This window comes from Lathamus discolor, chromosome 6 (genome assembly GCF_037157495.1).
Source record: "Lathamus discolor isolate bLatDis1 chromosome 6, bLatDis1.hap1, whole genome shotgun sequence".
In the NCBI taxonomy this organism is placed as follows: domain Eukaryota; kingdom Metazoa; phylum Chordata; class Aves; order Psittaciformes; family Psittacidae; genus Lathamus; species Lathamus discolor.
The window spans coordinates 79133408-79160762 of NC_088889.1; the positions used below are offsets into that span (position 1 = coordinate 79133408).

The 27355-nt window shown below is 36.6% G+C and overlaps 1 protein-coding gene across 18 annotated transcripts in view; it reads right to left on the reverse strand.

Moving 5' to 3' along the window:
* The window catches only part of RBFOX1 (RNA binding fox-1 homolog 1), an 892094-nt gene that overhangs the window by 363811 nt on the left and 500928 nt on the right, over positions 1 to 27355 (reverse strand). For all 18 annotated transcript variants that reach the window (XM_065683977.1, XM_065683981.1, XM_065683986.1 and 15 more), the window contains one exon: positions 21692 to 21733. In XM_065683977.1, coding sequence (XP_065540049.1) covers positions 21692 to 21733 — 42 coding nt within the window. The remainder of the gene's footprint in view (positions 1 to 21691; positions 21734 to 27355) is intronic.

A 27355-nucleotide genomic window follows, 5' to 3' on the forward strand; every position in this document is an offset into this window, starting at 1 on the left:
GCTCGATGAATTAACAGGTTATTATTTTTACTAATTCACAATATACATGTTACAGCACAACGTTATTTTTAAGGTGAGCAGAATGTGCTGCAAGGAATTTCAGCAATGCTGAATATAAAAATCACAGGCATAAGTACATTCTATCTATTTCTTTATCTGCAGTTGTCAATTGCCAGAAACTTCAAAAGCCAAGAGACTGTGACAACTAATATAAAACCAAGTAGGTCAAGTAATACAAATTAGAAGTTTTAATCACATTATTTCATTTCTTACAAAGAAAGCAAATTCTGAACAGCCACAAGTGATGCAGCATTCGTTTTATGACTGAACCACACAATGAGTCTTACAGATACAAATGTAGCATTTTCTAAGGCAAAGAAAAGAAAGCAGCACACTATACCACATCCCGCAAACCCTGAAAATGAATCGCATCTTAATGAACCAGTTTGTTCAAACTCCCACTGGAAAAGCAAGCACATGTACTATACACTAGCTACGCTAAGCTACCCTGCAGTATACACACCTTGACATATTAGAAAACATGCTGTAAGTATAGGCTAAAATCTACAGTCCCAAAGTCAATATATTAATAAAAGATTGACATGGAGAGAGACACTACCTACCCACAAATACATCATCATCTTGAAAGAAATCAAGGGCTCTGTCAGCAAACAGAAGTCTCCTTACTTCACCAAGTATATCTGGAAGGAAAACTGAAAACAGTGGGTAGAAAATCTTGCCTTTTTCTGTCAAGTCCTCACAGTTCTCTTCTCATACAAGGTATTTTTTTTTTAGTTTATGAGAACAGCATTCGTTCAGTGGCTCTTTCTGCGTGTGAAGTGACTTGCTTCAGGCTGTCTTTTTTCTTCCCTTTTTCTCCCTAACTCAAGTCTGTCCTTTCTTTACTGTCAGGCTTGCTTAGGTAACAGTTCTTGGTGTATCTATTTAATGAGCAGGTCCGTGCACTAAAGGCAGCCAACTACATTGGAGAGAAAGCAAAAAAGAAAAAAAAATAGTAATAATAAATAAATAAATGGGAATATTCCACTTCCTGATTGTTATTATGGGATCTACAGACGCCCCCTCTGTAGGAATTTATAGGAGGATTTCTAAGACGTCTTGAGCAGGAGGGGAGGGGGGGAAGGAGGGAGACAGAAAAAAAAAAGAATCATCAGAGAATGGCAGGTGACTCCAGTGGCACTCAAGCCATTACCTCCCCTTGCTAAAGGACCCAGCTCACAAATCCTGCATTTGAGAAATTTTTAAACTCAAAGCAAAGCTCCTACAGAAAAGAAAGGAACATGTACTGCACCCTGCCTCTCCTTTATCTCTTTAAATGTACTTCAGATAAAAGCCGCATCCAGTCGGGTCAAGGCCTTTCCCAATCTTATTACGCTAACACAAGAGTGTTCAACATACTTTTCTACAGCCATCTACTGACTCCATGGTGTTATTGCTGCTGCTGTTAGTACTGCTGGGAGGTAACTGCCAGTGTGAGAAATGGGAAAATACAAACAGTAAATCAGATGACAGTAAAAATGTTTGTGCTAATTTAATTTATTTTTGGCAGGTTTTGTTTTCCCCTTGCCATAATATGTTATTTTTAAAGCAAAATTAGAAAGAATTTTCATCTGTATATTTAACAAATGCTAATAGAAAGAAGTTGAATTTTTGGTCTTTTTTTAATTAAGTTGAAGGTAGTATGCAAATGAGTGAGTGCACAAGGGACTTTTTTTTTTTTGATTGCAGCTTAGTCTGTTACCATTTGCTACAAGGAAGTATTTTAAAATTATTTAACTTGTCTCATTGTAACACACAATATTTTTATTACATCGATCAACAGCATCCTCAGGTGAGAAACAATTTCCCAGTGTAAAGGAGACAAGCCTTGGTCACTTTTTAGGCTGCATTACTGGTCTTGAAAATCATCCCTGACCTTGTGAACTGGCAGCATATCATGCTGTTACAATTGGTATTGATGGAGAAATGCAGTCTGTCCACTAAGTGATTCAAACACTACAGTATATACATAATGATTATAAATCAATGAATAAAGAAAAAGAGGTATAAAACTGCCCACAGGGATGAGATGAAACAGAACTTTTATAATTGATTACTTATTATCTTTAGTCACAGACTGTGCACTTCTTCAGACAAAAAACTGTCGTTCTTTTTAAGAAAAGACTCTAGTCAATTTACATATTCAGCCTAACCATACAAGGTAAAATGTCACTTAAATAATTAAAATGCATTAACTAAATTGCATAATCATTCACTGCAGCAGGGCAGGTGGCAAATGGATAGGCACCTGCTGAAACAGCCTGTAACAAGGAGGCATAATAGGAAAGCAGGATTGGGGGGAGCAAACTAAAATCCATACCATTAAACAAACGGTAATCATGAAAGTATTAAAGACTCCTGCCATGGGGGTGAATTCAAAATAAAAATAACTGACACACCACTAACATCTCAAAGCTGATTTAACAGAGAAAAATGAAACAATGAATTCACGTGACACTAAGATTTATATAGTGAAGTTCATACCGATAAACAGATACATATACACACACTGAGCTATTTAAATTTGATCCACCAAATACTATGTCCAGGTAAAAGGCTGTTCCCTGTTTTAGTGGAAGCAGGAGAAAAGGATTTAATGTACTAATTACTAAATTGATAGATTTTACATTAATGTGCAAGGACAATAATTTTAAGCAAGTTTATTGCAATTTCATAAAGTGAAGCCACTTATTTCACTCAGTCTTCAGAAGTAAAAGAACAGCCTTTTGTTTACAGTTTTGGGTTGTTTAAATCATCTGCCAATTTAACCACCAACATTCAGCAATCAAAGAGGCCTAACCTTGTCACCTTTAAGCGGTATACTTTCACCTCGTTTTGTCTGCTGTATAGTGCACTGTGTTCTTCTGTATTCAATTACGCTATAATAAACTTGAAATATCCTGTTAGAATGAATTAGATTATATTGGTTAAGCTGAAAATACATTTTCTGATAATGTATCTGTGCATCTGCCAGCCAGCAGTTCTTTCAGATCTGTGCACCTGAATTGAACACACGAGGCTTTAGAATTTTCAAACACTGGTTAAAGATTTTATTAATATGATAAAAGACTGTACACAGCTATTGCCTATAAACCACTTTAATATCGAAATTTCCCAGGTTTTGAGCACAGACAGCACATGAAACTCCAGTGAATTGTGTCCCAAGGCTCTCAACTAATCCTTCTGTATTCTAAATTCTTTTCATTATTAAATTGGTTACTCAATCAATTCTTCATATCTTTCTTACTCCTTCAAATAAGTGGAACAATTTCTAATGCTGCTACACAAACCCATTCATTTGAAGTGTTTTATTTTTAGCACAGCTATTGTTAAATGCTTTGTTCATTAGATCATCTGCATTTTTTGCGCAAGTAGAAAAACATGGATAAATAGAAGATTGAAAACAAGTATATTACTGGGGGTTTCTGCACTTATGATTAAACTTTAAACAAAACCGTGTGAAGGTTTGTTTTTACATGTTCTGGATTTGCAAGCAGTGTCAAAAAAAGTAAATAGAAGGTTCTGACCATGGTAATTTTAAGAAAGGCTGGTCCAGTAGAGCTGACCTTAGGTTCACATCAAAGGCTACTGAAACCAACAAGAATCTTGCTGCTCCTTTAAAGAAACTTTTGCAAATAGCAGTACATTATATGTGCTGTGAAACACTTGCCCATTTCCTCTGATGCTACCAAAGATGTTTATACAAGGATGTTCTATAGGGGCATTGACAGGGATCTCAGCTTCAAAGCATGCCATTTCTGTACCAGCTCATACCACAGCTTTAACTTTCATAATCCATCAGAATATCAAATATTGTGCCCACGAAATCACAAGGGATTTGTGAGATAAAAGATAGATAAAAATAGTTCATAATAGCAAAAAAGAAATAATAAATTGTGAAATCACAATTAATAAAGGTTAAGTGCATACATATATATATCTCATGATCATATATCTCATATATATATGATCAGCACACTTATTAGCACCTTAATAACTCAAATTTTTAAAAAAATCAAGCTGTAGATTCTGGAAGTTCAATTTCCTTATTAAGGGCACATAATTCAGGGACATATCTTGGCATATTTATTAATGACACAGAAGATTAGAAATAGCATCAATACTGCTGCTCACTGCATTGGAAGATAAGAAAATGCAAACCAAGTTTCTCATCTTATAGTGTATGCAAGATTCCTAGGAACTGCAGGAATGTTAAAGTGATCTCAGCGCTAAATGGCAGAATTCCTATTTTGCTAGGTGCTATAAAAACATCTAGAAAGATACTGAAATAACTTATTTCACTCTTGGATTGCAAAGAGAAAACTTTTATTGACTTTAATTAGTCTTTTTGTTCTTTTTTTTTCCCACTAAAGTCTCTGTACTTTAGAATTTAAACGTGTGTGTGTGTGTGTGTGTTAATATTGTTTTAAAATGCTTAATAAAAGAGGGAGGGAATGTAATGGTAATGATTATGCTGACTCTTTTTTCAAACTTAGGCTTCCCCACCAAGAAAAGATACCAATGAGGCACATGATACATGAGCTGCAACAACACTAACATCTCAAGTAATTTACACAGAATACCAAAAAGAATTTGAAGCATTTAGAGAGCCAGAAACATTTGCTTGTGCTTAATTTCCATACCTTACAGCCTCATCTGTCATTTATGGCTATTTATGAAATGAAAAGCTGCAAATATTTAGGAGGTATGGTAAAACAAACCTTTAATCTGCTCAATTCACTGCAGTTTTAAGGAGGGCCTGTTGCTGGTTTTTTTGGCTTTTGGTTTTTTATTTCTGTATAACTATATAAAAGCAATCAAAATACAAATTTTAGGTATAGTTTGGTTGGTTTATAAACTACTCTGTGTTTTTTTCTCTACACATACCTTTCTTTCTTTTTCTTAGTTTTCAATTTATTTTTATTACTCGGCACTTCTTTTGCTTTTGATGGAAGAAACCGGTTTCTGTGTTCATCTTTTGGACAGCAAGGTCAGAATACTGTCCCAGAAAAGCCTGAGGAGCAACTAGCCAACAATTTGGTCATTAGACATCACCACAATTTTAAATACCAACTCAGCATTTCTGGCTGTCTCATGAATTGTGTTCAGTGTATAGTCCGAGGAATGACAAGCAGGATGGAAACAGACAGAACTTTCCTCTGATCCTAGACTCCGTGACACATGCATAGGGTGTATACAGTTCACAGTTTCCCATACAACCAGGAATATGAAACTTGTTTTCCCTTTTCTTAGCATAGCAAGGTGAAGGGAAAAAATGTGAGAGGTCTGACCCTTTGCCTGGTACATAACACTTCATTCGTAGTGTTTCTGTAACCAACTGAGCTGCTTATTTCTCTCAACATTCAAATGCTCTATACTGACAAAAATCTTAAGGGAACTGAGAGACTACAGTTAAGCCCAATTATTAGTGATCACTGTTCGATTGGTAACAGCCCAATCCTTTGTCCATAATTTCAATGACAAGCGCTATATTGTTGCTGCTTCTCTACTGCTTTTAGTGATAACAGACTTAGCCAGTAATTGTGACAAGAAAAACCCTGGCAGCTGTAGGAAAACTTTACATACTCTCTCCTGTTTTTAAGCTGCCAGAAGTGGGCTCCAGATTCAGTCCTGATAAGACAGGGTGTTGCTGTGGGATGATGATGGACTTTGTTTAGAATAAAGTCTGTGAAAGGAAAATAAAAGCCTTACAAAATCCTCTCCAGGAGAATTAACACAAGGACAGCAGAATCAGAATTTACTGGCTGTTAGAAAACATTGTTTTAACTAAATTTCCTGAATTTTAGTGTGTTTCTCCAATTTTCTTCTAAACAATGCTCAGGTGTTTTTGCAGATCTTCTTTATTTCAGATATTATGCTTATGTAGATAAAAAGAAACAAATCTGCAGGTAATCATATACACTTGAACAAAGCTATTTGAATATAAAATGTTGAGAACTGGTAACAAGTGGCTCTCAAGTTCTCTATTTCTTGAGATTTTATATCTGTTGAATAAAATAATTGATTAAATAACTGGCTGCTCTTGAGCAGAAAAACTAATGTCACCAGAAGAAATTATCCCCAGCCACATGTTTGCTTAGCTCTAAGCAAACATCTCCCCTAAAACAACTTCTCTCAACATCTCCCCTAAAATCTCTGATTCAAGAGAATGCAAAGAAGACTCACAATCTTTAAATTATAATGCATTTTTTAAATATGGTACAGGTTATTTCCATTTTCACAGTAGGACACAATTATATTCTCCTCAGGACAGGCTAATCTGCTTATTGCTAACTATTGCTGCTTATTGAAACACAGGAAGATTCTGTTTTCAAGATATTACACTCAAGTTTGCTTTGTATAAAGATCTTTACCCAGTAGTAGAGCCAACTAACACCATTCCTCAGCCCACATAAGCCAACACGCTTCTGCTAGCAGAAGCATAAACCAGTTCACATCAGTTTATGCAGGGACCTGATGGGGCAGATAAATATGACTTGCCTCACTTACACAATAAATTAATACAAAGTTATGTCCACGACTTCTTTAAGTAATTACAACTCTCCTAAGCAAAGATCTTGTTTTAAAAAATAGGAGTAGAAGTTAACAGTTGATGATCAACACTAATATGATAAAAGGTTGCTATTACCAATGACTTAAGGACTTCCTTGTAATTTTCAGTTTATGAGTTTATAAATTGCTTTGTTATTTAGTGCAGGCTCCTTAAATCCTGAAGTCTTTATGCACTGGATGATAACAAATGGATCAGTTTTATTACTTACAGTAGTTGAGTAAATCATGAAACAGCTTACCTTTCAGGAAAGCCATCACATAGAACTTAGCAAACTTATCAGTTGTTATCTCTGACTATGTTATCTGACAAAACAAATTCATGCTTCATCACCTTGTCACATTTGTTTAACAAGGTGAGAATAGCCTTGTAAATGAGGGTTAGTTATTGTTTTAATTTGGCAAGGGGCATGCATATGTGCAGGGCTGCGTGTACTCTGAGGCTGCCAGCACTACCACTGCTAATGACAGTACCACGGTTACAACAGCCAGGAGACTGAGGTGAAAACCTGCTCCCCCGCCACCTGAAAACTTGTCTTCTTGGGAGAAATGCCAGAATTACCTTGCTATTAGGCTGCCCCTATCTCTGATGTTTTCCTCACAATATCAGAAACACCTCTACAGCAAAGTTTTGGTGAAGGCATGCATTGTCCATTTCCAGGCATGTAAAGTGATAAACAAGTAGAAAAGGGGACGAGGGGGACACACAATATTTTATAGAGGCATGGGGGAATGAAAAATACAAAACTAAAATACATGGACCTTCAGAACGCAAATGCAGAAAATTAATTATGTAACGGAATTCAGAGATTTACAGAAATAGGAAAAAAAGATGATACAGGTGCTGTTCACTCCCAGTATATTACCAGTCTGCAAGAACAGCACTAAGCTCACTCGGGTAACGAAACAGCTGAATGTGTAATTTTTAACCATAACTCACAATTTCTAGATTACCTGTGTCATTAAAGCTTGTTTTTGAAAACCATGTCATGACTGAAGTGTACAAAATCCTGTGCGCACAATTGCTAGAGTACTTTTTACACAAGTAGGTTCTGTGTTTGATAAACGGGGTACTCATATATGCAATTCCCAGCAGATACTTTACATATTGAATTCTCCAGTCAGGTACATAGCCAAAGTGATGGTCTGGCAGTGGCATAGATCTGGGAAATAACTGGCTTCAGAATCTTGGCATTTTGTTTGAAATTCCTATTCCTCATTCTCAAGGAAATCAGATATTGCTTGAGGAGCTCTAGTGGCACCATCACATGGAGAAAAGGAAGCTGTGATGCTGCGCTTTAATAAAGCAATGCCTCTTTGGCTGCCTTCCAGAACACAAAAATACTTTCGGCATCTTTGCCTGCCTTTCATTTTGTGTCTTGTAGGAGACTTTCCATCATCTTTATGTTTGCAGACATGTTCTCCATAGCCCTATCTTCTTTTTTGGCCTCTATCTTGAGACTCACTGATCACTCCCCTTAGTTCATGTTCTTCCAGAAACCCTTGATATTTACTGGACCCATTTGTGTATTAACGTCAAACCAGTAGTGAGACAACAGTTAAGGCTGCAACAGTGTTTCCGTAATACATGCAGTGTGATACTACATGTATATGTATACCCAGACAGTTCTGATTTTCACGAGTGATGTCAAATTATTTTGAGATCAGTTCAAATATATTGGAAAACGTCTGCCCATCAGTCCAAATTATGTGAGGGAAACCAGGGAATATCAAGAGAAAAAAAGTACCAATACTTATCTCCAGATTTAGAATTTCTTTAAACAGGACACGGTTGTTTTTGAAGAACGGGTATTTGTAAAAGAAGGTTAAGTGCAACATGCAACTACCTCTAAAGAAGTACTTGTGTTTATAGTAGTACAACATAGATAAGTAGCTGTAAATCCATACTGCAGGTAAACGCACACAGCATTAGTCCAAGGAACACACTGAGACACATAATTCTGCACTGTGTCCCCCACACTGCTAGCAGATAACCAGGTCACTATACCCCGTGCAGCATCCCCACAGCAGGAATAATTTTTTTTCCTCCTTGTCTTAAAAATTTTGGGAGTATGCAGCTTATTGCAAAAGGACAAATTTGGAGTACTTTTGCCTGTGTGTATTAAAAGGAAGTAGATCAGTGTTCCGATTCTGTACCCATGTGCACAGCCACTGAGAGATTAGTAAACTAGCCAATAAGCAAACAAACATGTAGCCTTCTGTCCACCCCACTGCTGCCTTATACTAGCAGAAATTCCTTCAGCAAAGTGAAGTTGGATTCCCTGACTACACATTCTCACAATTACAAAGTTTATTTATCACACATTTATTTTGTATGAAATCAAAATACTCACAGTATTGTCTCCTTACATTACTTGCCCATCCTTTCAGTTATTAAATTGACTGTACATTAGAGATGCTATGTTTACCTCAGACACCATTAGGAGGGATCCAGCCTGTACGCTAAATATTTAATTTGTGTTCTGAGATGCTCTGAATCTATGTATTTTCTATTTTCCTAAGGGGTTCATGCTTCACATCACTTGGATACTTCTTTCCCAGCAATAAAATGCAAATTTAACTATTTCCTACAGCAAATGCATGTGTACCGACACTGGAACAAAACAAAACAAAGTAAATTACACCCCATTCTGAAGGCAGTGAAATTCTGGAAATACAATCTCACTCGCAAATCAAAACGTAGATTCTTCTGGTAGTACAGACTAGTACACACTCACTTTTGAGTACATGTGAAAACTGAGATTATCTTTTTTCCTCAGGAGGGAAATTCTCTGGTAGCATCACAATGAGTAATTGTTCTTCAATCTGCAGTTCCACCTTTCATCACAGACAAATCACTAACATGAAAGCAATATTTTGAGGCAGCTTGAGATTACTCCACAGTTCTGAAGCACTGCCCATGATAACAAAAGGTTGTTGATACTTTTGAGTTAGGCTGAAAGAGAGCATCCGCAAGTGGCAAAGCAAACATCTGCTGCTTTTGTCTTCAAAGAAAACTATGCACACAAGAAGAAGCAGTGCCTGTGTGACCACAACCTTAGGTAACAGTATTCTATTGCTTTTTTCTGGAACTACATTAGTCTCAGTTGGGCTCCACATAGAGAGTAAATTGCAAAATGCTGATCAAAGGAATCTTAACCACTCTCAACCACTTTTCACAGAGCAAGACCTTGCTAAACCACAGTATCTTTGCAAAGCGAACATTGCAAATAAACAGTATTAAATCACTTAAAGATACTTGGATTTCTTTAGGATATGAAATTTATTACGCCAATATGGAAAAACGGCAAAGAACATTCAGAAGTGGGTACCCTGTGTCTATTTAGTTAGTGTGTCCAAAGCACATGTTACATACAGAACAAAGTAGTAACTATTGAGCCTTGTTTTCCATGATGGCCTGCACTTCAAACAGGAAAATTGTAAATGAGTGGAGCTCATTACTGCAATACTTCAGAGGCAGAAGGACTCCCGGACTGCAGTATCAGATTACATAAAAGCCCATATGGCTGCTCAGTGGTGACACTTTGCATTGTTTCCCTCTGAGCATTGAACTGAGATGCTCCCTGTACAGTAAGGAGACTCTACATTAGCTGATGTTCTGAATTAAGGTCTTCCATGATTATGCATATTTGAACATGGGAGTTAGAGAGCTGTAACACCTAATTAAGCATATTTTTTTATTATCTTAGACTAACATATAACTTTTAAGACTACTTCTATGTTACAGATTCCAGCACTGTTTACATTCTTTGCACCACCTAGGAAAGGAATGGACATGCACTCCCTGTGCCTCCTGCACTTAGCTAGGTAGTTATAACTGACAGAGTGTTATATATAATGCACTACTGGAAGCACAGAGAGGTGCATCAGTACTGTGCTTCAGTTTCAGCAAGGGAGCAAAAATAATGCGGGAACATGGCAAGCATTTGGGTGGAGTTCAGTTTACAAAACCATGCAGGAACATAAATCTGGTTTTGCTATTTACTGTAATAATGCCAAAATTCTTTTTTTCAAAACAGTTTTCTTCACATTATATTCATACTAATTGTAGTGTGATTACAGTTGCATACTTAATAAACTTTTTTCTATTTTTAATAACTTCAGCATTTTCCAACGCTTTCAAGATAAAGCTTGGATGATTCTGAATCAAATGTGGAAATACTGTTTCAGTTTGAAATATGAGATTTTGTTTTCTTTCAACCTTTTCTAAAGGTTGGACCAGATTATCTTTCAAGGTCCTGGGTTGTTCTACAATTCTGCAGATTAGGAATGACAACATCCTGAGAAATAACTGAATAGTGTACAGAATAGAAATTAAATTCTGTTTTCAGACCAGTTATATTTATAGTGATTCCAGCTGATGGTTCCTAGGCAGTCTTCTGGGAGAATGATTAATAGCAAAGAAACTTTCTGCTCCAAGTGGCAACAAAACTGTATCTAGGTGAGACCTGTAACACCCCTGACCGTATACACCATGTATCTCCACTGTCCTGAATACGAATACTCAGAAGAGTTGTGTGTAACCACTTTGCTATAATTTTTACAGCACTTCTTTCTATGTGTACATTTATTAACAATTTTAAATTCTCCAACATTTTTTATAACTACAGCACTCATTTCACTGACAAAACTTTTGAAAGAAGTAAATACAGAACTGTTAAGATTTCCAGAAATGCTTTTGCCTGTACAATTGTAACCATCAATTATATTTTAAACGCATCTCAGTCTACATCACTGTGTTATTAGGGTAGGTTACTAAGGTTTTGTTTGCAAGGGATTAAGAACTCTGTTGACTGATTTTATTAGGATTTTGAGATGCCTCTGTTATCACTGGCCTTTGGCTTAGGTAGAGGAGCTCCTTTTCATAGCAAGTTTCTCATTCCCCATAGTTACTCCTGATGGAGGTTGTGGAAACATACTTGTTTTCACTTCACCCTTCGCCCCAAAATACCAATAGTTCCATTTTTCTCACCTCAGTCTTTCAAGCATGTAGCTGCTAAAAAATACTGTTCAGTGCCTTCAGAAGAACAAAGCCATAGCTAGGAGGCAGCAAAAATATAACTAATGCAATGAAGAATTTTCCACAGAAGCATTTTAGTAGACTTTATTTATGATTTTTATCAGCCTTTTAAACTGACTGCTCTTAACTGATTCATGAACACTGTGGCTCATTCATGTCACCTCTGGTTTCAGCTACATAAATAATTTCTGATCTATTTAGTAATTTTCCATTATTCCTAGCTCCACTTCCTAGAGAGTAGTGGGAAATGGAAAAAAAAAAACAAAAAACAAAAAACAAAAACCAACAAACAAACCCTAAACCAGCAACAACAGATAAGCTTTAAGTTTAAGACTTCAAAAGAAATGAGGGGGCATGCATTTATTACATTGAGGTCATATGGAATATTTTTTGTGAGCTTAAAGTTTTTGCTTCTGAATCCTAGAAGGAGCACATATATATTAAAGAAAGTTAAAAAACATTGGAAAAATTCTGTGAATATAAATAAAAGCCAGTGTCTCTCATGTAATTATAGAATTGGTATAAGCCAGACATTCCTCTGAAAATGGCAAAACTTGCATCTTTTCAAAACAAGAAATGAGTGGAAAAATAATTATTGTTTTGGGTCAGAGGTGTCATAATTTTAATGCACTGAATAGATTATGGAAACCATTATTCTTTTGTAGCCATTAGACCTGAAGAGTATATAGCAAGCATGGCTCATTGCTGCCAAAACAGAAAGAACTGTATGGCCTTGTCAGTACATGATGACTGCTTGGTTCTGATGTCAGTATGTGAAGAAAGGGTATAATTTGGAGACATACAAGTTTAGAAAAGTTTCTTCATATTTTAGTCATATTTTTTCAACTTTTAGATGCAAATGCTTATGCACATAAATGTGGGCCTAGAATTATTAGTAAGCAGAAGTATTTACAATACCTTTATGCTAAGTAGCAAACAAATGATTAGTTATCTACATCAGAAGATGAGGTATACAGTTGTGATCAACATAATTTGATAATGAAAAACTTTGAGAATAACACAGCAGATTAAGGCGATCTACCTTAAAATTCAAGACAATTTGTTAAGTTAAAAAGGTCTACCAGAAATCAAGAGTGTATCTGAACCATAAACTATTTGGGGCAAAGGTGATATCTTACACTGTGCTTGTACAGTGCCTACACTTTATGGTGCTATATAAATGATTTTTAACAATGATGAAAACAGTTGTAGAAAGCAGTAGTTCAGCAGAATGGGAAAACAGAAGAAATGAGCTGATAGCATATAAAGTAATCCATAACACATAGGGAAAACCAACCAAAGGAAATCACTAAATCAAGGCAATAAAACTATTAATTATGTGCTCTTTGGAGGGCAGCTGCTATCAGGTAAGAAAGTGACCTTGAGATGAAGGCCACTTTTTACTTTCAATATTGTACTCAAAAAGATCCTAAGAATTCAAAGGAAGAGACAACTACTACAGGAAAGAGAAATGCTATAAAATACAATATATCTGTATTTTTGCTCATTACCTATGGACTACCAATCTATATGGCATTTGATTACATACTTCGAATATATCTGTAGACACCCTGTTACATAAGGGCTTAAATTTCCCGTATAAGTGGAGCATAAAAAATGCTGTGATATGATGTACTTGGTTCTTGTATCTCCTTCCTCTGTCTAAGCCATACTGTCTTTAAATATAACATAGATGGTCAAAGATCGAAATACCTAACAGCCAACAGATGTGTGTGTGTCAGAGGAAACATTCCTGAGTCAAGGTCAATTTCTCCCAGGGTGAGAAACAATAAGGATGTTACAAATCAGCAAAGCATTTTTACCTTTCTAGTAAAAATCTTCCTGGTTTATAAAATGAATCCTCTAGACAACATGCTATGAATATAAAAATACCTGCTTCCTATTTCTTCCATCTCAATCAATTTGTCCCCAAGTCTGTACTGATACTGGCAACTGCCCCAACTCCAGTGCAGAACATAGTACCTGCCATCATTGAACTTCATGAGTTCACCTGGCCCCACTCCTTAAGGCTCTGGATGGCATAGCTTCTCTCCAGCATGTCAACTGTACCATGGAGCTTAGTGTCATCAGTAAACTGCTGAGGGTGCACTTAATCCCACAATGTCATTTATCGAGACATTGAGTATTGTTGGTCCCACTTCCTTTTTGTCATGTTCTCATAATGATCTTTTAGGACCTGCCAACTGTTTTGGTTTTATTCTCTTTCCTCCTGGAAGACTGTAGCACAAGATGTCTCTCAAGCATATATACATGAAGTGAAGGAGTTGCCCAGCTTCAGTGGCAGGTATTGGGCAAATTAGGATGGTGATGTGCAGAGTATTCATCATCAGTTCCTTATGGTTGTTATTTCTGCTTTTTAGTTTGACTCAGAATACTTTTTTCTCTGGGCAGGCCACACATACTGACATAACTGTCATGTGTTGCTCTGCTGATGAAATGCCAGTGTAACTGGACAAACAAACTTCCATACTTGGTATGGATTCAATATATTAAAAAAAACTACTGTCCAATGTATATGTATATACGTACATATTAATATCAATATATGTATCTGCATTTTTGTTTGGGATTAACTTATTCTTCCTTGTAACTTTGCTGCTTTAAAAATATTTGGCAGCTACTTAATTAAATGGTTTAGTACACAATTAAACCTGACTGGTTTAAGCAAGTAAGATTTAGAAGGATTTTACACAACATAAAAAGAGCATTACCATCAATAGTAGAACCTGATCTACACATTATAATCAATATTCCTTCATTCTTTCTGCTTTAAACAATACTAGTTCAAGTAGTCAGTGCCTCACTGAATATGTCTTTGTAACACCACATAATTTGGATTGTTGAGGTAATTTTTTCAGTAATTATAATAGTCTCAATGCCTGTCTCGTTCCCTTGAATAATCTAATTTCTCACTCACTTGGTATATGAGTAAATGAGAACAGAAATCCACCATGCAGAAGGATCAAAGAGTACGTTAAAAATCCAGCCAATCTCCCTGCAACTGAAAAGCTTTTTTCAGGTTTTTCACTTGAGCCTAGTGAAAAAATAATAATAAAAAAGTAGCACAAGCAAAGAGCTCTACCCAGCCAGAACCATAAAACCCCTCACGCTCCAGCCAGAAAGGCCTCACGGAAAGAAGCTAGGAAAAAACCAAAACCAAACAAAACCCCAACCCAACCAGCCAAAAAAAAACCACACCAAATTGCACTGTAAACTAGATAGTATTTCCTGCTAGAATTAGGTGTGACATTGAAGATGACTATGATCTTTGCTAGTCGAACTGACTAAGCAACAGTAGTGCCTGAAATAATAAGGCAAGATAGTACAAACACCATTAAAGCTTTCCACTTAAAGATCTGGTTTCAAGATGATCAAATAGAAATTACAAAAACTAAGTGAAAAAACTAAGACAAGATATGCAAGAAAATCCTTTCTGTCTAGGACAGCATCGCTGATCACAGCAAGTGCTCTGCAAAAGCAGCAGCATGCATTCATTGCAGAAGGTCCGTCCAAAAGTTGCTGTGCTAAATGGCAAAGCTGTTCCCAAATACCGTGAGTATGAAGTACTGTGTACTGCTAACGTTTGTGTAGCAGGAGGAAGAGAGCACCAGGATAGTGAATTCATGTTGAGTGCTGGTTCAGTAGCCTTCATACTATCTAAATCTACTTCCTTCAGAAGTTTGCCTCTTCCTGAACCTCAATTACATTTAGTGGACTTCCTCACAAACCAAATCCCTATCCTTGGCTGTCTGTATACAAACATGACTTAAATATACATCGAGTAGCTGCCAAATTCCAGAGAGTGCATTGCAGCTCTAGACCGAATCTGTCATGCTAAATGGACAGGTTGTAACTGAAAACACTGCTTCAGCCGTACCAAATATTACTGTAACTCTTCAGTTTCAGCAATTTTGAAGCACCATACTGAGAAAATACTTGACTGTGCAAAAATCAAAGTTGAATACAAGAGAAAGCAGTGCTTGGGCAATAGAAAATCCTCTGGCTACTGTTCCCAAGAGAAAGATGCCAAAACAACATCAGGAAAAGAATGGAAGATTTTCTGAACAGTATTCTATCATCAGCAAAGACAAGGAAAATACCTAAAGGCTTCTTCACTCTTCCTGAAAGAGTTTAAAAGAAACCTGAAGTGAGTGACACCATCAATATTCAGCAAAGGGAAGTGCCTGCAAGCATTCTTTCTTCTCTTGATCAAAGGACCATATTATTAACAGTTAGCATTTTAAGAGGATAACAGCATCCTTGTGGTGAGCAGCTATGTCACTTCAGATGACCTCACCTAGTTGAAGATGTCCCTGCTCATTGCAGGGTGGCTGGACTAGATAAACTTTAAAGGTCCCTTCCAACCCAAACTATTCTGTGATTCTATGAAACATGACCCATCACAATTTTCATTACCTAGACATTGTTATAATTTTTTAATAATCACCACGGTTATTAAACAACAAATTGGAGGCCAGTATTATCTTAAGAAGCTATGCTTAGGAAGACTCCTAAAATACATCAGAACTGCCAGCAGGACAAGTTTTACAACATTCATTTAGTTGTTTGTTTTTTTGTTTTGTTTTTTTTTCCCACACATTAATTTCAAGCTAGATGAAAATTTACACGAAATCACAACCCTGCAATTAGCCCCCCTCCCCAAGATTGTTGGACTATTTATAATCCTTTTATTCTTCTTTAAATCTCAGTTCCAGTAATATTTTTTTTCTCCCCTGAAAACCGTGCTGTCAATTATTCTTTATGGAACCACTGGGAATGTTGTTTGTAATGTGGTGACCATGATTACTCTGATTTCATTTCATGTCAAGTGTGTAATACAGAGGAGCCAAAAATACAATGCCTTTTTATTAATTTGACCTACCTGTATGTTCACCACACCCTATATAGATGATGACACCTAACTCACTGCAAGAATAACTATAGAAACTGAAGAAGTGCCATTTTATGCCACTTGTCTAGCTTGTCAAATGCAGCATAACCTACATGGATTCCTAAGAAAAGGATGAGTAGTAAACACACATTGGATTGATCCAACTCTACTAGTATATCTTAGCATTTCCCTTTTTAAACCTTTTCCTTTAGGAGATGGATGTATAATCCTATGTGGTTCCTGATTACTCTTCCAAGCAAAATGTACACACACTGTTCGCAAATGTGTACCAAGAGATTTCCAGAAGGAAAAGAAAAACAATGAAACTTTTCTTAATGGTCAGAACTAGCTGCTAACTTCTGCAGAAGCCCTATGAATTAGTGCCTTGTTTTCTAACTGACTCGTGAAACAAAGTTACATACCTTTCCTTCACTCCAGTCCAGTGAGGGAAGATTGAGATCACAAGCACAATTTTTTTGGCCAGCCACCACCTATGTTCTGCTATGCTATCAAAAATCAAAAATTATTTCAGAAAATGCTCAAAACCAGCATCTACTTCACAAGTCACTTCCACTTGGATTCTCTTCCTCTCTCCAGTTGTTTGGGTTTTTTTTTCCTTTTCCCTGCCTTGGCTTATTAAACTCTTAAAAAAATAGCATCTGCCACTGAATCCCAATTTACCTCCTTAATGCATCAGAGGAATACTGTACACAAAAACTATCAATGGATTATTCTTAGATAACTGGAGAAAGCTAATACCACAATGATAAGCTTCACAAGTTTCCTTTAAAAATTTTCCAAAAACCCCATCTACACAGCTAAGCACTGTACAACCTGATGAATTAATGCACTGAACAAAGACACAAAGAAAGCTAAACACTGCAGGATTATGGTTGCTTAATGCATTTGGTTTTGTTCCTTCTACCTACCATAACTTTCATACATTTTTGGCTACATGTTGCAGCTTATTTAATTGACCATATAAAAGACAAGACAAACAGAATGATACTGTATGCAAAACTTCTTTTTGTCTACTTGAAAATTAGGATACTATAAAAAAAAAAAAGTTGATATTAAATGCAAGATGATAGTAAGGCTCTGCCCTTCCCATAATTCAGAGCAGAGAAGGAACTCTGGCTGCACTTAATGCATCTTGATAAGTGCATGTGAAAGAAGCTGTTAATTAGAGCAACAACTAGGTCACTTAAAATTTCAGATCAAGGAAGTTAATCACACCATTTACCATTAGATTTTATTGGTATTCACAGGAACATTTATAAACCCTCCCAACATTAAAATTTAAAGCTGCTCTATGCCCACCTTAGAGAGCTCATCAAATATTGCTGCAGAAGGACCAAACGCATCAGCTTATATAGCAAAACTCACAGATGTAAATACAGATACTGAAGTTCACTTTAAACTATTACATTGAGGTGATAATGCAAAACCATAATTTCTTAGTTGAAAGGAAGGTTGGGCAAGGCTCCATAAGGTTTAAGTTAGCCTGTAAGTTTATATAATGTCCCTCGGCTATGATAAAAATACCTGAAATCCTAGGTTAAAGTCAAAGGAAGTAAGGAAGGTTCGGTGGAAGCAGTAGGCAGACTTCTGAGGCTGTCACTACATTTTTGTTTATAGCTTCACATACTACAGCTTATTTCTGCCTATGGCTGGTATCTTGATACTCTTCACAACCTTAAATAACCTGGATCATTCATGTTTCAAAGTCTGTTTTTCAGACCTAAATATGAGAAAAGTGTTTTTAAGTGATTTTGAGCAAGCTGTGAATTCTGTGTCTTTGCAGGTCATTTATCACGCATCACAATGACAATTCTGATAAGATCTAGACAGTAACTCATAAACCAGCAAGTGGCACTAGGAAAGAATCAGAGAAGATGATAGGGTGTATCTGTCCAAGAGGAGATACATAAATTGGGATTTAATACGCAACAGACTGAGGAGGACTAAACAGTATTATTATGTTCTTGAAAGGAAATACTGACAAAGAGCAGTCGGTGGATGGACCTGGAGAGAGCGATGCTGAGTCAACTCCCTTTAAGAACACACTAGCTTTTTAGTACAACTTGATTTAAATGAAGCCAGACTAGAAAGTGTAAAGAAAGTACAAAAATATAGAGGGGGGAAAAAAAACCCAACAAAAGGTGCAAGGCAGCACATGCAATGAAAATCATTTCCAAGAAAAAGGAAAACTTAAAAAAAAAATGGCTTTAATGCTTTAAATTTTTTGTTTTTGCATTGGATGGAAATATACCAAAGTCAGCTTGTGTTATGTATCCAGATGGAGGAAAACAAAAAACCCCAACCAGCTGTGCTGGAGATGAAATTCCCATAGCTTTCTGTATGAATTCTCATTAGTCTCATTTAAATAATTCAGGTAGAAATACTAATGTCTAGCTGGAAGTTTTATCAGGTTAGCAAGCCAAGTTCCCAACTTGCAGTCACTGTCATTTTTGATGTTTGATCAGAAAATGGTTAAAATATACAGACTTCCTTCATTGTTAGAATTATCATTGTAATATAATGTATTACAATATACATTATATTACAATTGTATATCCAGTATGCATAAGAGTTTCATTACTCTACATGCTTTATTTCAGAATGGTGAGTCTTTGCTTTGCATTTAAAGGCCAGTGAAGAGGTGAGAAATGCCTGAATATAGTAAGATTTAGTTACTTCTTTCTGTAGCTACACAATGTTTAATTATGTGAACTGGTATGCTTTAAGCAAACCTTTCTTAAAGCACCTTTCTTTTGGAACTTCCTCAGAACTTATAGATTAAGGAATGACTGGAGAATCAAAAAAGGAAAGTGGCAGACAGATTGTCATCTTACATTAAGCAAGGACAGTGAGAGATAACCGTTCTAGGATTCTATAACACATCATTTCTGTTATACTATTAGATGGTCTACAGGTAATCTAGTTTTAACTCAGCTCAGAAACACAAATGGATGTTGGCATTTTGTTGTTCCAATCCTGTTCTCTTGTTACATTTCAATTCTTTCAGTTGGGATGAAATAATATTTTGCTCTGAACAGACTGCCTCATATCCAAGCACTCAAGGTAGATCACAAACCCCAAAAGAAAATCTTGCAGGCCTGAAAAATGTAATTCAGCCAATTAAACATTTTTTAATAGCACTGCTCAGTTAGGGAGCCAACCGAAAAGTGACAGAATGGTCAAGTTCCACTCTTAGAGTGCTGAAGATGCAGAACATGGCTGAAGGGGGCTGTTCATAGCAGGAATAAGAAGAGTCAAAGGTGGCAGCACTGAACTGTGACCAAAACATCTCCACACAGTATATCACAATTTCAGTGTGACCTTTTGTCACAGCAGATGGGCTGTTGTAAGCATTCTGGGCACTGGTAAAGGTCTCGGTGTTTGAAGACCAGGCAGGGGAAAGGAACAGCTCTCTCCCATGCCTGGCAATGTGATTGGTGCTTTCACTGTACCTGTCTGTGTGAGACTTCTTGGTGGCTGTAGTTTTTTGTAACTCAGCCAAGCTCTGACTCTGGGGTGGTGACTGCTTTCATTGTGTCCCAGCCTCAGGATGGAGTTTACACTGATAATTGTATTTCACCTAACAGGAACACACAGCAGCAGTGGAAAGAGATGCACCTAATCTTGATAGTTTAGAGACGTGTTTTTTTGCAAAGTTGCCATGAAAAGTCCCATTTTGATGGGACACAAAGTCATCATAACCACTGATCTCATGTTTATATCTAAATACGTAATACAGGAATAGAAAGACACATGGAAGTTTTACTTTATCACATGTTACCCACTACGTAGAGAAATCACTTCGAAAAAATAAATATTTACTTGAAGAAAGAGCTGGGGGTCTCCTTCCATTATATTTCAAAACAATGTTTTCATTCATTCAAAGGAGAAAACTTAATAAAAACAATAAAACCAAATGAAAACTTTCTTTGTTGTCATGCTACCTCTCGAAAAGATTGTCCTTTGGGTAGTATTGCAATATTTTAACTTTGACAGCTGCTCTGTTGAGACATTACTACTGATAGAACAAAGCTTCAGTACAATAGCAATGCAGTCACACATCAGCAAGAATCAAGGACAATATGTGATGCATCATTCTTGCATAACTTGTTTACCAAAAATCCCACTGCAAATATGGTGAAAACCAGCTGAAGTATCTAGGTATGTTGATGAAGTTAATATAAAGAACTGCTGAATTTTCAGTAACACTGTGCAACTTAAAGACTAGAGTATATTTTTTATACTTGCAAGTCATGCAGGCACTACTGATGGTTAGGAAACTGCAAACAAAAAATGTTTTTTCTATTTCCAGTAATGCTTTTGTTTGCATAAAACCTTACACTTCCTTGAGGCCTGCCTCTCCCTCTCTACTTGCATATGGGATTTCAAAAAAATACCCATTATGTGGTATAAGTAACACTTGGCTTCTATTTTTTAATTAATAAAAACTATTTTGCCCTTCCAAAACAAATACTACAATCAATCAGTTGAACAAGGAAATACCAGTGGTGAAAAAGCATCTTCAGATATATAGCATATGTAGAATTTAAAGGGAGAAAGAACTAAAACCTTTCGAAAACACTGTCACTTTAACATAGGAAAAGGGGAAAACAAAGGTCAGCAACCTGGTCCAGGAGGTCCATCCTGTTTACAGATTGTACACAACATACACACTAAAATACTTGGACCTTTTCTGCCAGTTCCATTACATTCCTTCTTTCTGACAGCACTCATACTACAAAAAAATCCAAAGGATAGCACCTTCCTATCTGAAGCAATCTGCTAGTGGAGAAAGTCTGAGAAACACAGTGACATTTACCACTACTAAATCTTCACATTGTGCATAAGAAGAGCATGCTGAGTGCTCCTGAAAAGAAGTATTTACTGCCAAATCTCACTAAATTATGGAAGAAAAAGCTGTATTTACCGTAACTCTTCTATATTGAGATAGGTACAGTATTTACCAACAAGCAACAAATGAGCTAAATATGTTCCTCTTAAATAAAATAATCCATCTGTCAACAGCACAAACTAGATCCTGCTTATGTTTTAAAGAAACAGAACATTTTGCGTATCATTGCACTTACCCTTAGTTGTTCTCTTTCACAACTCATCTGTTGTTTTGAACTCTACAGGAGAAAAAAGAAAAAAAAACAAAGTAACTGAAAGCATAGCCTTCTTACCACCACAAAGCTGCCAGGGCTACATAGCTTACACGAATAAATAGCAGAAACACAGCCATAAGTTTAAACACAATACTGAGTTGTGGATTTAAATAGAATAATTACTGCAAAAAAAAAAATATATTGGTTATTATTTTAAATTTGCATAGGTTGAAAGGAAGTAAACACCAGAACCCACCACAAGTCTGAAGTACAAAAGCTTTTTTGACATTTTAAGCATCTCACTGGCAGTTCAGGAAGCAGCTTTCTACTTTTTCTATCACAAGTCTGTGTTACATTTCTGAACATCCCACTACTAAGATGCCACAACGTATTCACAGTACACCTTAGAAATAAAGACTCAGAAACTTAAAGAAGTTATAAAATACATTTTTCGGACAACTTCCAGTTCTGATCTGGTATAAACACTGAAGATGACTTTATTCCAATGGATATTTTTTCCATATGGCTGTCTATGTTCTGCCGGGTTTATGAGAAACTCTTGGATTGTGGGAGCTTTTTACTGAGCAAGAACTCACTACCAAGCGACAGCAGAAATGAGCTATTGGTCAATGCCAACACAATTTGTGCAGTCACCACTCCAACAAACAGAATGGGGCTCCTCCAGGAAGGGCTCAAGTAACCCAGCTCCCAGCTTGCTTTCTAGTTCGACCCTGCCACCAGGACTACCTGAGCAAAAAAAAAGCTTTGCTAGGTGCTGAAGAAGGCACTGGTGTTGATGCATCCAGCCTGTGGTGACAAGATTTCTTGGCTGATTTTGTTTCGTTTATTAGTTAAAAAAAAAAAAATTCTTTGAGAGGACTTTTAGAATCATTTTAGTGAGTGTCATTAGTGTTGAAAATGTAATCACTGCCATTTCTGTAATTAACGTGCATGGCAAACTGTTCATAAAACATGAAAAAGAAATCTGATGCAATGTTTTCTAGAGGATATTTTCAGAGATTCAGAGTACATTTTTCACTACTTTGCATTTACAAAAAAGTTAAAACATGAACCATGACCCACTTGTATGAGATATTTTTACTGTTAGGATGATGAAAATGGGAACTTCTCAGGCAAAGTTAGGTTACTTAAAATAAAACTGCCAGCCCGTTTTTCCACAGTCCTAATAAATAAGTTACAAGCTAAACCTTCTATCTATATATAGCAGAAGTATTACAACAAAGTCCCCATATGCAAATATCAGTCTAACAGAAACAGGTGCTCTTCTGGTACATCGCTTGAAGATCCCTGGCATGGAACAAGTGGTGTAGGAGTTCAGCATAGGTCTATTTACAAATCTGCCCTTAAAGAGTAACACCTAAAGTGACTATCACTTGCACACTGCGTTGCAAAAATGGGAGGTGGTGGTGGGGCATATCAGAATGGAAGAAAGGCAGAATTTGGAAAAAAATAACCAAAAAAAGTACATCACATTTGTAGAGTGGAGCAAGTTACTGACTATTTAAGCAGATAATTAATTCTGTGTTTTAATTAGTCATCTATTAGGCTATCTTCTACTGTCATTTTAAACATAAAATTGACAAATACCAGAGAGACGAGAACAGGAAATGTTAAATTTAAAAATAACTATTTATGAACAGAGGGAAATACAATAGAGAGGCAATGAGTGAGTAAGAACCAAGACGTACAAGTTAGTAGAGGATGACTGTGTCCTAACATCCAACTGCTACACCACACCTGGCCACAAAACAAATAGAATAAAACCTTGAATTTATTTTAAAACAGACAGCTTTCATATGAATGTCGGAGTTGTACTTTAAAATGTATTTTTTACTCAATCTAACACCACATCTGTGGTGTTCAGTTTACTAAAAGGAACATCGGGAGACAGAAGGGCCGATATGCAGGACCAGTACAAAACCAATGGTGGAAATCTCTTTTGTGCAAAGTTCAGCAAATGGCTGATAGCAAACCTTCTGGTTTAGCTATAATAACCAAACCCAGTTGAGTGATGTCTTCCCTCACAGAGAGAACTTCCATGCAGACACCTCCCCATCACCCTGCATACTAAAAGCTTTCCAGAGCAAAAGCAGCAAGGTGTAGTGCTAATGCATTACTAGGATGAGAATAAAAAAAAAAAAAAAAAACAAAAAACCACGAAAGAACCAAAACCTACCTTAATGAAAAAATATTTTTCATAGTTCAAACAATGATGCCATCTGCCTGTTCCTCTATCTATTTATCAGCTCAAGTTTATTAAAGTACATCTTAAAGGCTCATCAGGGCACAAGTGGCTTTCTGTGCAGCTAACCAGTGCCAAATGTGCTTTCTCCTTTTGTCTTTTTCACTATCTGTGCCAGTCTAAAGAGAAACATCCTGGCAGCACACTAAGCACTTAAGGGAAAACATAAATAATGCATTTACAGTATGCAAACCTGTACAGAGAAATGAGAAGAACTGAAAGCCATAATATATTTAATTAATGATCAAGAGACCCTAGAAGCAAACCTTGTGCATATCCTGCAATTTTAAATACATCACTTCTCTATCCTGAGTTTACTTTGTTATGTCTCTGGACTGAATTCTGGACTGAATCACTCTTTAGTGATTAAATGAACTATTTCTTTCAGTTCAAGACTGCATGAAGAACCTGGTCAATATGTTGAGTGTCATCATGTCAAGCTCTCACATACTAGATTTTAGTGGAAGAATGCCTCAAATATTGATTCTCTTTAAAGTATTCCATCAAGAAAAAAAATTCAAAGAATCTGAAAAACAGTTCAAGACTACAGGTCTTTTAATAAGACAACAGTCTTACAAGACACTCATGCTGTAAGGCTCCATCATTTTAAACAGGAAAAGAGCTTTTGGAAATACTGTGCAAACTGCTGGTGTCCTTGTCTGATGAGTTCATGAACAGGACTAGAACAGGGAGTATGTTTTTGTTCAAATAACAGTAGCAGGTGGGAGACTTAAGATCTTTTAAATGTATTTATCAGCCATCCAACTCTTCATAAGGACATGCAAGCCCTAGCCCTAAAGCAACTGAAACACAAATAGAAAATAGGAGCCATCTACAGATGTAATGGACAGACTGAGAGAACAGCAGTTACTCAAGCTGATAAGGAATACCAATAGTCCAACCACCTGGGGAGGTTTTTTTGCTGTCAGGTTTTTAAAGCATCATTTTAAATAAAGCATCTAGGTGATGTAGCAAAGAGAACAATATGATGATGACAGAGTTATTTACAGAAAGACTGTGCTGAAAATGTGAAAGAAAAACTATTTTTTGTTGCAGTACAAAATTCCCAAGTATTTGTTTTGCATTAACTCAAAATTCTTTCAGGATTGAGAAAGTAATTTGAAATGAAGCACAGCCCCAGTGGCTGAAAAACAGTGTATTTCTAATGCCTTTTATATTCTAGATATTTTACCAGAAACAAACATTGTGGTAAACACACTTAGACTGTGTTCTGAAAAAGTGTTGTATGAAGCCATCCTGTTTCCAGTGAGCACTCACACGGGAATTACTTATCCATGATTTTCTTGGCAGCTTAAGACACCTGCTCCAACACTGGTTCTGCGAAAGGCCCTCCAGCATTTTTGTCTTTGTTCCTCTACCTCAAAAAAGACAATGCAAATATGACTACCTGAAGGGTAACAATATGCTTGTTTTCATTTGGAAAGGGAGAGTTTACAGTTAATACCTACAGATAGGCTGTAAAGCACAAGTCAGATGCCAGACCTGGAGCTGCTCAGTCACAGGGTTTTTACCAGGACTTCACAATCATGAGTTGCTTATTTATCCGATTGAAGTCTCCTCATTCATACGTAGATTTAATAGCTGAAATAAAACCAGATGACTCCGTAACAGTTGCACAAGTTCCATTTCAGTAGGTGACTATGAGACAGTCCCTACCATTTCATACTATTTAGAAAATCCATTCCAGTTTTCTCTCATTAGATACTCATTTGACAGTAAAAGTCTTCTCTCAAAAATTAAATGCTTGGGTGCTTTCTTTGCTATGTTGCACAAAAATGCTGTGACACACAAGGAGATACCCTTTACATCGCTTCTGGTGTATTTCAAGTGGAAACTGTCATTATCCTTGCATTGCTTTATTACATACTGGTTTTCATTATCTCATTGTCCTACAGAATTCAAAAGAAATGATGCTTCAACTTATTCAATATACAGAGAGGGTATGGGCTTGTACATAAATGCACAATGTTGTGTATTAATTTAAAATGGCCTTCATGTACTTCATGTGAAAACCCAAAAGAGAAACGAAATATTGTCCATCCCAAGAGCTCAGTGCTGCAAATTACAGCCTGAGGTGCTCAGACACAGAAGATGCATTACAAATGTCAGTAACTGCATGAACATACAGGATGATTTGAACTGGAAGACGAGGAAGCATTTGGTAGTGACTTACAGCATCATGAAGATGCTTTCAAACATAAAATCAAGAATATTTCTTCCTCAAGGAATAACTGGGACCACCCTCTTCTGTGAGCTGCTTACATTTTGTTCTACATATGACTCCTGGAAGCCCAAAATTTTGGAGAGAGTCTCATGAGATGAGACAGTGCTGAAAACCTATAGACTATTTGTGTGCACTGTGTTACCTTTGCGAAGGGGTAGCAAGTGTATGTATCTATGCAAATATTTCCAGAAGAGAGAGCTTCAGGTTTCTCCTGGCTACGTATGTGTGTTTGGATGCCCAAAATTTTAATTTCATAGGGTTTTATTACAACCATCATTTACTGTGCTATAGCAGTAGCTAGGGGGACTGATTTATCTCAGATGCCCTTGGCTTGGTATTGTGTACCGACTAGCACTGCTGTCATAAATATATTTGGGTGAAGAACTGTCTACAGTTCAGTCCGTAATGCTAAGCAGAGTTAAGTTTTCAAGTGTCACATACAAGCGGGTTTATTTTTACTGGAAGAAACAGGTAATTATTATGGCCCATTGATCTCAGATTAAACATTTCCATTAAAAAAAAAAAAAAAAGAAAAAAAAAAGAGCCTACTGCTACAATCCTTGTAAATCTGCAAATGCAAATGGACACCATCTCATCTTCCATAAAAAATAATCTATGTTTCATAGGCATTTCTCTCTTTCCCTTTCTTCTTACCCTCAAATTAGCAAAATATTCCAAAGAGAACAATTCGGTTGAGACAAAAAAAGTAGAAAATGTCAAAAAAATTATAGAAACAGTGTAAAAAAATTGATATAATAAAACAGTTTGTGGGCAATTACTGCATTATGTAAAATGGCTCCTTTAATCAATTTCTTGATTTCACACTAAGACGTGTTTTTTCAGCTAGATGATCTGCACTGCTTGACAGACACCGCTACCTGGCACACACAGTTCGGGGGGGGTGGGGGGGTGGTGCGGTTGGGTGTTTCTGGTTTTGGCTTTATGTGGTTTATTTATTTATTTTTAATAGCCTTAGCTGTATGTCCAACATGTGCTGCCAGTCAGAGGGATCACTATGTCACTGAACTTGCCTTTGGTTCCCTGAGTGTATTCAAGAAAACCTATGGTGCTGCAGCACAGCCTGGAAGCTCTTCATTTTCTGACACCCCTTTAAGTAAATGCCACCCCTGCAGGGTGG